Source organism: Oryza sativa, chromosome 12 (genome assembly GCF_034140825.1).
Source record: "Oryza sativa Japonica Group chromosome 12, ASM3414082v1".
Classification (NCBI taxonomy): Eukaryota; Viridiplantae; Streptophyta; class Magnoliopsida; order Poales; family Poaceae; genus Oryza; species Oryza sativa.
Window position 1 is genome coordinate 24,929,242 of NC_089046.1, and position 16,179 is coordinate 24,945,420.

The 16,179-nt window shown below is 41.1% G+C and overlaps 1 protein-coding gene across 1 annotated transcript; it reads right to left on the bottom strand.

The window, feature by feature from the left end:
- Nucleotides 1-476: 476 nt before the first annotated feature.
- LOC4352652 (BTB/POZ domain-containing protein NPY4) lies at nt 477-6,931 on the bottom strand. Its single transcript, XM_015764610.3, has 5 exons — nt 6,676-6,931; nt 5,478-5,920; nt 3,585-3,654; nt 1,911-3,110; nt 477-1,430 (listed from the first exon to the last, which is right to left on the bottom strand). Exons 2-5 carry the CDS (start codon nt 5,537-5,539, stop codon nt 846-848), a joined length of 1,917 nt encoding a protein of 638 aa, XP_015620096.1. The 5' UTR covers nt 5,540-5,920; nt 6,676-6,931; the 3' UTR covers nt 477-845.
- Between the last annotated feature and the right edge of the window lie 9,248 nt (nt 6,932-16,179).

The window sequence follows — 16,179 nt, forward strand, 5'->3', positions numbered from 1 at the left end:
AGATCCTATCTCCAAATCCTTCATGATCCCAAAGACTAAACAAAAACGTTTGGCTGGATACCAAGCTCCAAAACTCCATGCATGCTTAAACAAGTATGAAAACACTTCATTTATGAACATGAAAACACTTCTGGTGATGCTCGTTACCCAATTTTGCTGTTCAAATTTAAATTTTATTTGAGATTTGCTCCCCCCTTTCCGATAGGATGACTTTGAAATCGTATAGGTAGGAGAACGCTATTTGAGAAAACCGTATTTTTACAAGCGTTGAGAAAATAATAATTTTATGAAATACAAGAAATTTCATCTACACAACTACACAAGAAACTCCAGGATGTTTTTTTTTCTTTTCGCTGTTGAATAATTGATTGTATAGGAAACACATATAACAATGATATAAATAACAGCTGTACAATGGAAATGCAAGTGTGTGTGTACACAACTTGGCGGATGAAACCTACTTCAATTCTTCCCCATTTTGAAACATACATTAATTCTCCTTTATATTGCCACCAAAAATTTTACAAAACCTATCCCTAATAATAACCAAGCCATCACACTAAGTAGATCAACTGTTAGGGCTCAAGATTAACCAGAAGATGATGATGATTTTGCCAGTAATTACCACTCCCTCCGTCCCATAAAAAACCAACACTCGATGCGACACATCCTAGTACTACGAATCTAGACATATTTCTATCCAGATTCGTTGTACTATAATGTGTCACATACAGAGCTAGATTCACTTTTTGGACGGAGGGAGTAGACCATATCCATGGCGTCGTCGCGTACAGCGTGTACTTCTCCCAAGAGCGAGAGGAGGAAGAAGAAGGAGAGATGGTCAGCTAGGACACCGAATGCCTCGTGTTCCGCGACGGCGTCGACCTCGTCTCCTCGCCGGGGCTCTCCGACGTGTCGGAGCTGCTGTTCTCGCCGCTGCTCGCCTTGCCAGACCACAGCTTGCTCAGTATCTTCTTCGGCATCAGCCCGCCGCCGCCGCTCCCCTTCGCTGACGCCGACGACGGCGGCGGCTTCTTGCAGGCGGCCTGATCGCCGCCGCCGCCGGAGACGCCGCCGTTCTTGTTGTTGGCGAGGCTCATCGACCGGAAGGAGGTGACGTCGACGGACGTCGTCGTCGGCGGCGGCGCCCACTGGTCGTCCTCGGTCGCCGTCGACCTCGAGCTGCCGTACGAGTTGCCGTCCTGCTCCCTGGGGAGGAGGGAGCGCGCTGCCGGCGGCATGTCGGCGGCCGCCGCCGCCGACGCCGACGACGCCGCCCGGACCTGCTCGAAGAAGAGGACCTGCACGACGACGCGGAGCGGGAGGCGCTCGTTCTGCACGGCGTGCATGCTCGCCTCCGGCGACAGCTTCTTGCAGTCCATCAGCCCGCACAGCCTCTTCTTCTCCCCCTTCGTTAAACCCGGATGCTCCTGCAAAAATGTCACAAGCTGACAATTAGCTCAAAAGTTTTAAGACTGTTTGACCAAATCTCGTCCTAAATGTTACTCCCCCCGTCCCAAAATATGAGGGTTTTTAGGTGAATGTGACACATTCTAGTACAACAAATTTGGATATAAAGCATATCCAAATTCGTTATACTAGGATGTGTCACATCCACCCAAAATCCCTTATATTTTGGGACGGAGGGAGTAGATATCTATAACCGGGGGTGTAGTTCAAAGGTTTCGAGCTTCTTGGATCATGTGCCATGTTACTCTATCTGATCATAAATATTTCACAAATATTTGACGTTTATGACAGATTTTGTCAAATTTGGAAGTTTCTTAAAAGTTTGATCAAATCTTGGTCTAAACGTCAAATATCTATAACCGGAGGGGAGTAGTTCAAAAATTTTGATCTTTTCGAAGCATGTGTCATGTCGTCAATGGGGGGGATGTGGTGAAACATACCTTGAGATACATGTCGATGGCGCGGTATAGCCCGTCGTGCACGGGCCGAGTTGCGAGGGGAACCATCTCAGTGAGGGCGATGAACTTCGAGAGTGGGAGGTTGGGGTCCTTCGCAATCTCAGCCAGATACCCATCAACCAGCTTCGCGATCGCGAGCTTCGAGCTGCGGGAGACACCATTCAGGTTGTCATCATCACCATCCATGGCTTCCTGATCATCATCCTCTTGTAGCTTGGCGCCATCATCGTCCTCGCGGTGCTGCGCCATGAACTCCTCCAGCATCGCCGAGATCATGTCCACATTGTACATGGCGGCCTCGTCGGAGTTAGCGGGGATAAGGAGGTCCGAGACCGAAGCCTCATCCAGCTTCGCGCCGATCCTCTTCGTAAGATTGTCGCGGCACGCCTCATCTGATCCCAACAAGCATGAGGCTCTGAGAAGCTTAAGGAGGAAAGAGCATGGGACTGAACCTTCCTCAGATGGAAGCAGGGAGATGATGGTCTCAAGAGCTGCAGAGTGCCTTGTGCAGTCAAGCCCATTGCTGACAGCACTTTCCAGTGAGCTGAACAGCCTCCTGTGAGCATAAGCCCTCAGTGCCTCACCAATCACCTCACTGCTGATTCTCCCCTTGGCCTTGATGGCCATGATGACCTTCTTGTACAGGCACATCTCAAGGTCACAGAGATCCTCTACCCACCAGTCTCTGGGCACCATCTGCTGCTTCCTTACGCCGTTCCAGTGCGAGTCGAGGCCGTTCTCCGACGGTAGCTTCCTCCTGTTGTAGGTGTATGACCACTCAACCTCTGACGGATCGATGGAGGCCTTCGTCGCGATCGAATCGACGCAGTGGTTGATCACCTTGAGGTTCTCCGACCATGGCAGCAGTGACTTGGTTGTCTGAAGAACGATGATGGAGTCCTTCCAGGTTCTGAATATGCTTGAGGACAGGAACACATCGATCTTGTAGATGAGGTTCCCCTTGTCGATCGTCTCGAACATCTCAAGATACTCGGCTGCGCAGCGGGCTGCGAGGACGTTGTACGCGTTGAGGGTGACGATCATGCCATAGCAGAACTTGGCACAGATCTCGAATGCTGCAGGTCCCCCCGGGATGTCGGAGATGTCTATTTCGTCGTTGCTCTCTTCGTTTGTCGATGCCACCAATGTTTGCAATCGCGAACTCTTCGACAAAAGAGGGAACTGCATTTGATTTCAGCAAGAGTATGAGTAATCATTATATTAGTCACAAGAAAACTGCTGATAAGCTAAATTAAATATATTTAATCATGGGAAGAACTGCACTGAATATGGATCAGCTATCACTAACTCCATTAACCATATGCCAATAGAGGACTGAAACAAAATATTTTATTTTAAATAGAATGTTATGGCATCAAGAGGAGTACATGATAAAAGAAAATAGTATCAGAGATACAGAAGTTTTGAATCAGTTCCAAAATTCAAGTGGAATTGTATTTGTGTTCAAGAGGTTAAAATAGTGGAGGGGAGAGCTCAAAGAAGTAACAAAAACGTTCAGTCAAAGGGACTTGAGTTCAGATAAATGAAAAATCATGTATGCTCAACAGTTCAAGGCTGTACTTGGCCATTTGCTAAAACACAGAGTGTTAAGACTTAAAGACAGTAAACTTGTAAGATAGTAGAGTTGGTGTGTACCTTGTGAAGATAAAACTTCACTTCCCCTACAATGATTACGATGTCCGTTGCCAACTCAGTTGCGACAAACCTGAAAAATACATTTTCATCAAGGACACATTCAACATTAGCATCACAGAGATGCATTACAAGCAGAGTTAGGACAAAATAAATAGGTGTAAAGCACCAAAGATAAGCAAATAAGTATCATTTTTTTTTCTTTTTGAAAAAAAGAAGTGATCAGTAGTTAAAGCACCGATTTTCTGAAGATTGTTTTGTTATGTTTTTTAGGGGCATGTTTGCGGTCTCACAGCTGCTTAATTGCTATATATGAATATCTTGAAGATCATTTTTGAGAGAGAAATGGCTGTTGATTATTTTGTGGAGTAATTGAGAGACTAATAATCATGTTGCACAATGAGGACTCCCACAAAACTACATTAGAAATGGCAATGGAGGAAATAATAGTGAATAGCTGATAAATTGTGTGCTTTTATTTATATGACTGACTACAATGATTGCAGGGGCAAATGGTCACACAACAGTGGATGGTGAAAAGGTTGTCTTGGAAAAAAAAGAACATTGAAACAAAAGGTCCCTGGAATCTAAACAATCTAATAATGCATCTTCATGATAAAGATGAAATGACATATGAAATCAAATCTCCAGCCCCACTGAAACCGCTAAGTGTAACAAAAGGAGAGACAGAGTGTTAGCCTAGAAAAAGTGCCATGGGCAAAATGATAAAGCAAAGAAAGCAGCAAATTCATAGAAATTAACTCTATGCATGACAGATATAACTAATCAAACTGCTCAGTGGTCCAAGGAAAATGATGACAACAAATTCATTGTACAAAAGGTTAGGGAATTGTAGAAGTTTCATTTTCAAAATGGACCACAGCTCCACCTACCAAACCCTATGTCTGCTAGATGAACATTAAACAGGCTAGTGGAAAAGATGCAATGAAAATGGCACATGCTCCGAAGCACACAAATCGCTCAAGAAGAGATGCCATTGGCAAAGAATCAACGATGATGCATCCTATAAAGATGATCAATTGTATAGATAGCCTTTTGCAAGCTATCATGAGAACCACTGCTTAACACCACAAGTGCTCACTTTCACAAAGGTCTTTTGGGTGCCAATCATTGTCAAATGAAAAAATAATGTGAACTTCACTACAATTTTCCTTTTTAGATTCAGCCTAGTTACTAGATATACCATCACCAGAAACTACAAAAGAGGGTGTTATAGTCTAGCTTTTAATTAAGGTCACATTCATTCAAATTTCTCTGATATAAATAGTGTGAAAACCCTCCCAAACAAAAACCAGAACCATAGTTTCTTGGGAGACAAATACAACAGTCTATCTTTCAGTGGATCATTTAAAAAAGCTCACAAGCATTTCCCTACTCAAGATTACAGGGAAACAACATGAATTCAGTACCTTCACTTATTTAACTACACTAACATAACTGCACAGTTAGGCATCACTTTGCGCCCACATAGCTAAAGGCCATGCTTCCATGTGACCAGCTAACGATACGGTTGGCCCCTCCTACTGACTACATTAATTTAGTTTTAGCTCATGATGCAATGATAAGTAGATCCTTTGGCCAGATAGAGAACTGAGATTCACATAAAAAGGCATGCATCCACTCCTACATTCCACAAAATGGATCAGGTCATCCCTTCTTAAGATCATTGCGTAGTTAGATGCAGCGGCGTGAATTTTTATTCCATTATCTGAAACTTAAGATCACTTCAATTCATGGACTACTGATCCACAAAATAAAAGCTAGAGCTCAAGTGTATCAATTCAAAAGTCAAAAGTTACTAATTGTGAAGTGAAAAAAAAATCATCTTTATAACCTGAAAAAATTATGGACAGAACTAGTTAAGGACTATCTCACCTGATATTGTTTCCCTCTGTCTGAAACACATCTGGCTTTGATCCAAGCTTCATATACTTCATCTTGACACACTAAGAACAACCTCAATCTGTCACCTTTTTTTCTTCTTATTTCCCTTCTTTTTTTCACCCTTTACTTTACTCCTCCAAGTCTCCAACAATCACCAGAAAATCAGAACCACAAGACCAAGATGAAGCAAGAGACCACTGGCACACAACTATTTACTCCTCAGTCCAGAGGGCAAGAGCAACTATTAACTACAAAGATCTATGCCCTGGTGTCCCCCTTGCCAAGAAACCAAGTATTCTCTCTCTCTCTCTAGATTGGCAAACTATTGACCCAATCTTGTCAAGCTCTGGGTCCAAGAAAGCACAATGCCAGGAAACCAAGAACTCCTCCAAGTTGGAAATTGGATCACACAAACACAGAGGAGGAGGCAGCACCTGCAAAGCACAAGAGCAGCATCTTGGGGTGAGGAGACAGTGAGAATAATTGGGTGAGACAATGGGGGATGGGTTGTAGGGAGACCATGGGTACAAGCACTAGTGAGGCTGGAATCTTATCAGGTTGCAGTGGGGAGGAAAAACCACATGAAGGGGTGCAAATAAAAATCCAATCTTGAGCTCTTTTTTTAAGGAATTTGCACATGTAAGGCAGTCAAACAGTGAGTAAACAAAGAACTGCATGCTGCAGACCACAGGTTTGAGCAAACAGTTGCTTTCCTTGGACCAAGATGAGATTGGAGTGTACTGAAAAAAAAGGAGGTGGTTCTGATTAACTGATTTCCAACCAGATTTTTTAGTGGAGAAAAAAAGGGAGATTTTTTTTACCCTCAAGACTAACCTAATTCAAGAAAAGGAACAGAACTAGGAAATTAATGTTCATAGAGATGAACTTGGAATAAAGTGTGTATACAAAAACTGGAAATGGCTGCACTGCAGAACCATCAATCCAAGAAAAAAAATCCAGTAGACTGGTAAGATTTTTTTTCCTCTCAAGATAAGTAGTGAACCAACCAAACAAAAATGTACAGACTGATGAATCCCTAAACACCAATCCCACACACTGCTCCAAAGCTAGATAACACCATCTCTCTGAATTGAGTCACATTTCCAATGGAAGAACAACTTCATGAGATGAGGTCTGAACAACTTCAACACAACCTAACAGAGAAAACATAAAGGAAAGATGAACTTACAAGAAACTGAAGCTCAGGCAAGATCCTTTTCTCTCCCTTTGAAGATCAAAAGATCCTTAGCCACAGGCAAGAACTGATGCTGATGCAGGAGAGCTAGGGAGAAAAATACAAGAAGATTGCAGAGAGGAGAGGGAGAAGGAAGAGAAGCAGTGAAGTGAAGCAGGAGGCAATCAAGCAGACATCTTGCACCTCAGCTCCTGTGTGTTTTTCCCGGGAGGGACAGCTTGTTCAGCTTGCTTTGCTGCTACTCCAATGCAAGAAGGGAGGGAGGTGGTAATGGAGTTAGTTTGGCTTAAAAGATAGTGCCCGTAGGGTGGGGGGCAAGTGGATGGACTTCTCTGTCCTCACAAATAAAATCTCTCATTTTTTCCCCTCTTTACCTTAATTTTTTTAAAAGAAAATGGCAATAATATTTTCCGTTGGATGGAAGACGCATACATCGTACGTACATATTTCCTCCGTCTCATAAAAGACAAACCTAGTAAATAATACGTCTGTTCAGATTCATAATATTATGATGTATCAAATCTCGTATTAGTTCTGTTTTTCATGGGACAGAAGAAGCAAACAACTATGCATGCATTTCCTATACATACACAACCATGGATACACCCCTAACATATGCTAAAGAGACCCACACCTTAAGCATACTCGCAATTTCGTAAATGCAGAGTCTCCTAACATATGTTCAAGTTGTCGAAATCTCTAGCCTTTTTAAATTTATGTTGAAAACCCATAAATATCGCACACATATAGATAGGATATAATTATGTACCCACGACGTAATACGACACCATATTACTGGTGCTTTCTAGATGATAAATTATTATCCTCTTAAGAAAGGAAGAAAAAGAAGAATAAATGTCCTATAATGTCTCAGACAATGGAATGGAGAGGGGAAAAAAATGTAGCAAAATATACACGCACATATCGCATCAGTTCCTTTCAGACAAAATCAAGGCCCATGCTGTGACCTCTGAGGTTCCATGTCGGGGATGAGCAGCATCTCTCACCTTCAATTGACAGTGAAGGTTAGGAGCCGTGACACTGCATCCATAATTGCGTATTTTGCATGAGAGATGTGAGATTATATTCCACAGTGTCATATAATGAAAGCCGTCCATTCTCTGTCAGGAGTTAATGCCCAAGAGTGACAGCATTGTATACATGGTCCCTCTAATTATCAATTTTGGGACCCCAAATTAGGCCAATTTGGTACACGCGTTGCTGATCAATCATCAACTTGTGCAATTATGGAGATAAGCAGAGAGCAAATGGAGAGCTTTCATTGATGACGATCTTGATATGAAATCCAAACACCTCGCCTCTTAAAATATGGCTATTTCCAGTGTTTAAATTTTATGCTGAAATATAACTACTTTGAAGTACTAAGTACTAATTAAGGGGTCTTCATAGGGATGAAATGTCCAAAATACCCACCATCCCACACCTATCTGGCTACCTCCATCAACTGACATTTAGTGAAGGGCAATCTAATCTTTTTACCTCCCTTTTTATTTTGGGAAAATTTATAATGGCATGGTTCCAATTTACCTTTTTATTTTTCATGAGAAACTTCAAAAGTAGCTACTATATTTTTATATGGATGGAGTATTTGATTTCAGAGAGAGGGAAGCTGTGAAGGGAGGATTAACAGTGGAAATGAAGTATAGAATATCAGTCAAAGTACCTGATGTAATGTTCAAGAATTTTCTTTCAAAAGATCATGTTGGGTCAGTTCTGTTCTCTCTTTTGACCAAACTTCATTTGTTTACATCTTCAGTACGTTGCTTTGGTCTTCTCCATGGCCATCTGAAGCACCGGCCTTTCCTTCTTTTGACCCAAATTTGTGTCAGTGTGCAGGTTTGACTACAAACTTCACTAACTTAAACTTCTGAAGTAAAAGTATTAAGCAAAATCTAATGTAAACAGAGTGCATACAAATATATAGATAACTTGAATGTATATACTTATATTAACATCCTAGCATCATGGATGATCCTTAATTGTGATGTCAGGTAGGATCACACTACTTGACCTCAGAAAAATAGATGAAAAATAACCCCCAACTGTGCTTAAGAAGGTCTCATCATATCCATCGTCTCCTTAAACGTTTCCCAATGATGGCGCTCCCCTTTTCAAAGTATATTAACAACACTTGTGGTCTACTCTTGCCTGAAGGCAAGCTAATCTCACTTCATCTTTCTTGGCCCCCTCCCCAAAATCTAATATACTTTTCTCTCTTGCTTTCTTTGCATGATTAATTTTCAAGTCATATGCATTGTTGCACCTGAAGTTTTACAATATCATGGTAGCATACAAATGAGAGGTGACATACATGATACATTGGAAATCAGCACTTACAATCTTATTTTAGTCCATGTTTATAATGTAGGATTTTTTTTCTTTAACAATATTAGGAGCTTCTCCTACATTAGAAAATTGTTTACTACCTCTTTAGTTTTTTTTTACTTGATGATTTGGGCATTGAAACGGTTTAGAAATTTTGGTTGTGTACGTCCGATTTGGATGCAGAGGCCGAGTTTTAATCCACTTTCTAACAATTGTTTTTAAGGAAATTCTACTGCATTGGAAAACTGTTTATATTTGGATATTTCCGACAAATTATACTCCACATCACCTTGAAAATGTACTAGCAAATATGCACACTGAGGCCTGCAGCTACATGGTGCAGTGCCAAATAGAAATAGTGAAAACGTGAGGTGGCTATGGTGAAATGGAACAAAACACAAAGTACAAGCTTTGCTCTTTCTCTTTATACTATTTATGTTAGGCTTCAAACTTTTTATCTGTCACACTGGTGAGCCTTGACACATGGTGCTGACTCCCCACATTGTGATCAGGAATCTGCTCATTGTTATGAGGGCATGCCTGTACTACCCTTCTTTTCTCCTACACATCTGCCCCTATCTCTCTCTCTCTCTCTCCTTTCATTAAATTTTTTGTTGCAAGATTTGGGGGATCAATTGTGCAGGTATTAATAGTTAAGTACTTAAGTCCATTGCATTGGTGTAATAGTGCTGTGATCTAGGATCCTGGCATGGGATTTGGATTGGCTCACAAGTCCCAATGGCCAATATTTTGTCTGCCCTACATATCAGCTCATAGATCTGAAGATCCATCAGCATATTTTTTGCAGGTTAGCTGGCCTGCATTGCATCCCCTACCGACCAAAGCAAGGGATTCACATCCCCTGTCATTACTCCAAACATTTGCTCCCTTTTAGACACTGTTACTATTAATCATTCCAGTACAACATCTCAATTACATAACTGTTTGCTCGTGCACATAATTTGTATGATGAGGGAAAAAAATTAATAATGAAAACGGTTTACATCTTCAGCTTTTGACATAAGACACTTAACCACAAGTTTTGTTCAAGAGAGCAAAACGAAACATGAGAAAAAAAAGTTTACTACCTTTTTTGTTTTGTCCTTGAAAGATATCATGAGTTACAACAGCAAAATTGTTCCATGACAAATGTGGCTTGATAACTTATGTGGCAACAAAATTTAGTGATAAGAGAAATTGTTTAGCTTGGCAAAGCTAGCTTCAAAATAAACAAGTAAACAAACCATATGACCAAGAGTGACATCTTCAGAGAGTATATGTATACATTTCAGTCAGCTTCAAGAATCTCCATCCTCTGCCTCATCAGTTGTAATCTTCTTCTAGAGGACATGAATCTCCAGCAAAAGAGGGTGTCCTATGATCCTATGAGGGAGAAAGCATAAGCTATGGCCTACACTATCACTGACTACTGATGTGAGCTGATTTACCACCCTAATTCATCATAGTGCTGCACAGAGGATGTGTCCATGTTCAGCATGGCAACCATTCCCTACCCACTTTCTTGTGTCCATCCAACCATGGCTCCATCAGATTAATTTGTCCTCCAAAAGAAAGACTGATATCATCTAAGCAAAAGCTGGTTAACACAAAAACCATCCTTTTGTCAATTAATGACTCCATCAGAGAGAGATTGAGATGATGGCAAGAAAGAGACTGGAGAACTGATGATCATAGTAGTAGTAGTACAGTACATACAGTGTGTGGTTAGGTGACAGGACATTGGCATGCATGGATTGGCAGCTTTTTAAGTCAAAGTGAGATTTGGATCCCTCTGTGTGTCATTGTGTTTCATTGGGACCCTGTGTTAGGCAACTAATAAAGCTGTGATTGTGCTTTGTGCATGCTCTTGTTTGGCCAAGAACATGATGACTTGGCAAAAGACCCTACTAGTAGCATCATCACTGATTAACTCTTTTGTGGTTGTTTGCAGTCAGATGCAAAATTGAACTGTGCAAACTCTTTCTGAAATCCTCTAAAGAAAACTTTTCTGAAATCATTTTTTTTTGGTTGAATAGGAGTACTACTATCTAGTTGTCACAGGTTCACATGCCCATATGCCTGATGCTTGGAAGTTAGAACTCAGAGAGAACAATCAACTGAACTGATCACCATGCCCATGACTTGCCAAGTTGGCATGTGTTATATATTCTTTCTCTCATCCATGCTTGCTAGGTTCATGCATGGGCATGGATGTAATCATTTTCATCAGTAATTCATCATCCACAACCATATAAGCATGCATTGAACTCTCTTGAGAAGTGAGAAAAAAATATTATGATCTGATTCTCTCTCATATTTTCTTGTCAACCCATTCAAAGATGCATGGCACTAATTAAGTTCATGGCTACCTAATTACTCAGAGCATGAACCTAATACCACCAATAACTACTGCTACAGCAGAGCTTATGCAATAACTTTGATCTATGTAGTAATGAACACCACATGGCATATCTAGCTAGGGACATTAGGAAAGATTCACATCAAATCTTCCATCATGAATTCATGATATATATATCCTCTTGCAATTGCAAGGTGTCTGGTGTTTCATTTGCCTTCAGCCTGGCCCCTACTCTGCTGAGTCTGAACAGGCACACTACTGTGCAAGCATGTTAATAGTATGGAAAAAGTCCAGTGAGAACAGTGCCCAGATTGGATTTTGCTGGGGCTCTCCTTGAAGCAATTAATTAATCAAGATTTGATTAGTATTCCAAGAGTAAAACATAAATAAATAAACTTTGATCTTAGCTAGAATCTAGATACATGCATGCATGTGTGGCTGAATTGGTCCTTGGCCCTACATAGAGAGAGGTGAACATCGATCATGTCACACATCCAACACTTATTCCCCTCCTCTTTTATCTTTTTCAGCTAACCAATCCACATGCATTTCAGATTCTAACAAGACATTAGGCCCATTTCTTCATGTGCATCTCAAACTAGGATTATTGGATGATTCCACAACCTTTTTTACTTTATTGCCCATGAACCATCAGCTACTTTGTTTCTCTTTCCCTTTCCTTCTCTTTAATTTCGGTTGTCACACTACTTAATTATCCAGATATGTTGAAGAGTCCATTTCAAGGATTTTAATTGGAGAGAATAAAGAAAATGGATTTTTGAATGGATAGATATGGAGAGATTATCAATGTGGTGACCCTCTTTTGATGCAACTATTGCTTTCACTGATCCAGTCCAAATAGTAGTCAATGTACTCTATATGTGGTCCATATATATATCATATATATTTGAAGCTTTCTAAACTAATCTGACATGTTAACCGACAGGTTAAGCATCAGGCCAAAAGAAAGTGTTATACCCTGTTAGATACTTTAATTTGCAAATATTTGACATAATGTGATCCTTTCATTGGTTGAGTTTTTCAAATCTTAACATTTGTATAAGTAACTACTGTCCATTATATATGTTTCAACATCAACCAAAGACTATAGTGTCTACCAAGTTTGACATGTGGTGTGATTTGTCTAGCTATATTCCCCTGCAAATTACGTGTCTATGTACACTATTATAAGATTCTTTATTAAATATTTCCTTAACCACACATTTTTTTTTGGTTTTTGAAATTAAATATGGTCAAAAGGAAATGTTTTTAGTTCCTCGGAAAAGCAATGATTTGCTGAAAAAGAAACCATAGGCAAGCTGGCATGTTTTTTTTTTTTTGCAAAAGAAAATTGTTTAGCAGCCCTCCTTCTATATGTTAAAAGAGAGAGAATAATTTGTTTTGTTAATTAACTTGCTGACCATACAGTTAACACAGTACCTGTTACTCATAACTACCTTTCAATTAGCAAAAGAAGGAGCATCCAAAGAGCACCCAAGATCACCCCTTTGAAATGGTTCCACATAGGATGCCAATGCCAGTGCCACTAGGCAATTAATTACAAAATTAATCACATTTAAGACCAACAAAAGCCATCTCTCTGTACTTGGGATTCCATAATTATAATTGATAGTTAACATGACCATCAGGGGAGATGGGTTTAGTTTAGGCTAGTTGACATCATGTGATAGAAGGCAATGTGGTGTACTATTCAAGTGTACAATATGTAGTTGATTAATTAAACTAATGAGGGTTTGCTCCCTGTTAAGTAGTGGCCTGCAACAAGGCCGTTGGTAAAGGTGACCCATGGAACGTGCATGCCGGTGTACTGCCTCTCATGCAGGCCACCATTAAGTGGTTTCCAAGGGTTTTATGTCTCTAGAAGTTGGACTAAGTCAAGTTATAGGTTAGCATCATCTTAATCCGTCTTCAACGTCTCGTGAAGAATCTCGTCATCGAACCATAACAGGTAAAATATAGGAGGTGAGAAATTGAAGATGCCATATATGTACCACGAGAAAATATAAACACCGAAATATTATGATAAATAGAATATGATATTTGTACTAGAAGAAAATATAAACAAGAAAACCTACATAAGAGAGATGGGGGCTGGGTGCATGGGTTTGAGGGATGAAAACATAGAGGGTCCTTAGTGCAACCCTTATGTGTTACAAGCTTCATCGATTAGATGATGCCATAGACATCATAAGGAAGAGGAGTTATATTCACATTAAGTTTGACTTGCATATATAATTAACCTTTTAAAAACTCTACGTAATGAGTTCATGTTATCCTTTACTATGGTCGTCACCGCTCTAGGTGTTTGTGTGTTGGTATAGTGAAGATGGCCACTTCAAGGAGGCATTCCTACTAATCACCATCATCATCATCATCATTATTGTTGTAATTATTTTCCATTTACATCTCAATATATTTGACCGGCATTTTGTCGAAAAATAAAAAATCTATCTAACTAAATTGAGCATAGGTATACCTAACGGACGGATTGAGATCCTCTGACTTACTTCCCTATGACGTGGGTCACTGACATATGGACCCTCTACTCAATGGGCCCATATATCAGTGACTCAAAGTTAGAGGATTCTCTTCCCAAACGGACAAAAACATTTTTGTTAGCAATTTTGGATTAGTGTGGTGTGCGTCCATCGTAGCAACAAAATCACTCAGAAGTGAGAGAATTTTTTTCATTTTTAATTTTTTTTCTTTTAATATTTACAGAAATAATCTATCGGCGCAAAAAATTATAAAAATAGACCCTGCCACCCTAGTGGAGGGCGGCAAGCTGACGTGGCAGACGGCGGCTCGACGGCGCCGTCTGCCGTCGTCTACGAAAATTGCATTTAGCCCCTTTGCCGCCTAAATGCAATTTTCGCGGCCCTAAAGAGCATTTGGCTGGTACTTTTTACATCGGCGGCAAGGGACCCAGATGCAAAAAGTACCAGCCAAAAAGTACTAGGCCTGGGCTGGCTTTTTTGCATGAAGGCCCCTTGCCGCGGCAAGGGTTTTCGTGCAAAAAAAAACCCTCCCTCTCCCGTCTGCCGTCACCGCCCGTCCCTCCCCCGTTTGCCACGTCAGCTTGCCGCCCTAGTAGAGGGCGGCAGGGTCTATTTTTGTAATTTTTTGCGCCGATGGATTATTTCTGTAAATATTAAAAGAAAAAAATTGAAAAATGAAAAAAATTCGAAGTGAGAAGCCAGCACAAATGCAGGCCCATTGAAATTAGGCCTGCAGAACAAGCCCCTGTCCGACTAGTGGCCCAGTCCACCCAGAGAGGATCCGCGAATTCGGCCCGGCCCATAAACCCAACAGTGTTACTGGATCGGATATCTTACCTCTGTTGGGCCAAGCGGGCCCACAGCGTTAACGCCATTGTTTTTGCCGGGTTAGGATTATGAGCAGAAACGAAAAGAAAAAAAATATTTTTTTACTCCGTTTAATATTACAATAGAGTAGTCCGTACTAATTACAGCGATGAAAAGTCGCCTCGGACGTCCGATCGGAGCGCTAACATCGGACGCGTAATTAGCCGTAAGATATCCATCCAATAACTGATAGCAAATCAACAAATTCAGGGGGAAATGGGAAAACAATTCTCCATGTGTTGAGAATGTACAGTACATGTTCGGGTTGGAGATGTAGCAGACTGATCGAACTATTTGATGCAAGTGCAAGGCTAGACTGATTAATTAGCTAGACTGATTGCAAGGCTAGTATATTAATTAGTTAGTTAGTTAATTAATTATGCTGGCCAAGAAACGCAGGCCATGCATTTCTGCAGGCTGTTCTAATTAATTAGCCAGTGCAACAGCCCAATCATTCCAAATGACGACCAATAGTTAATCAAATCCAATCCCAACTTAATCAACGAATTGATTTCATACAAGTGCCTACCCGTCCATCCACATCCACACCATGTTATGTAGTATTGAAGTATTCTAGTATTTTAGATAAGCCTATCTATGAGCATATTAAAGTCACATAAGTTCTTTTTTTAATAATATATCGAAATGGTTTATATATGTGACCTATGCCGTTAAGCGGACAACCAATAAATTCTAACAGAAAAGAAAGCATAAGGTGTTAGGATATCCATCTTCCTCTAAATTATAACCCAGTTAAAATAACAATAAAAAGACTACATAGATTTATTTAAGCCACACTTGATTTTATCTCGTTTTTCGTTAACACGTTTTTAAATTGCTAAACGGTGTATTTCGTGTAAAAAAATTATATAGAAGTTGCTTTAAACTACTATATAACTCTATTTAATTTCATACCCTAATTAAAACTCAATTAAAATTAATTAGTTATATGTTAATGGTTTTTGTTTTCCGTACTTTGATTCTATCTTTATATTGGTAGAAACTAGCACGCGTTGATTAAGGGTGTGTTTGGATGGAGGATATGCATGGGTGGATAGAACATGGCGGCCCATTTTCTGTGGGTGTTTGGTTGCTGGGCAGGGGTGGGATAGGGCGGCCCAGAGAGGAATATTCCCCCCAGATGCTGGAGCGGCTGGGCGAGCTGGGTGAGCGAGTCGTGTCACCCCGGGCGAGCGAGCGAGGGAGGCGGTCGCCTGGGCCCGACGACGACGACGACGACGGTGCGGGCGGCGTCGGCGGGAGGAGGCGGCGGCGCCTACAGCCGGCGGGAGGCGGCGGCTGGCAGGAGGAGGCGGTGGCCGGCGGGAGGAGGCGGCCGCCGGCGACGCCTGCCGGTGACAACGACGATGCGGACTCGACGATGACGCGGACTCGACGACGACGACG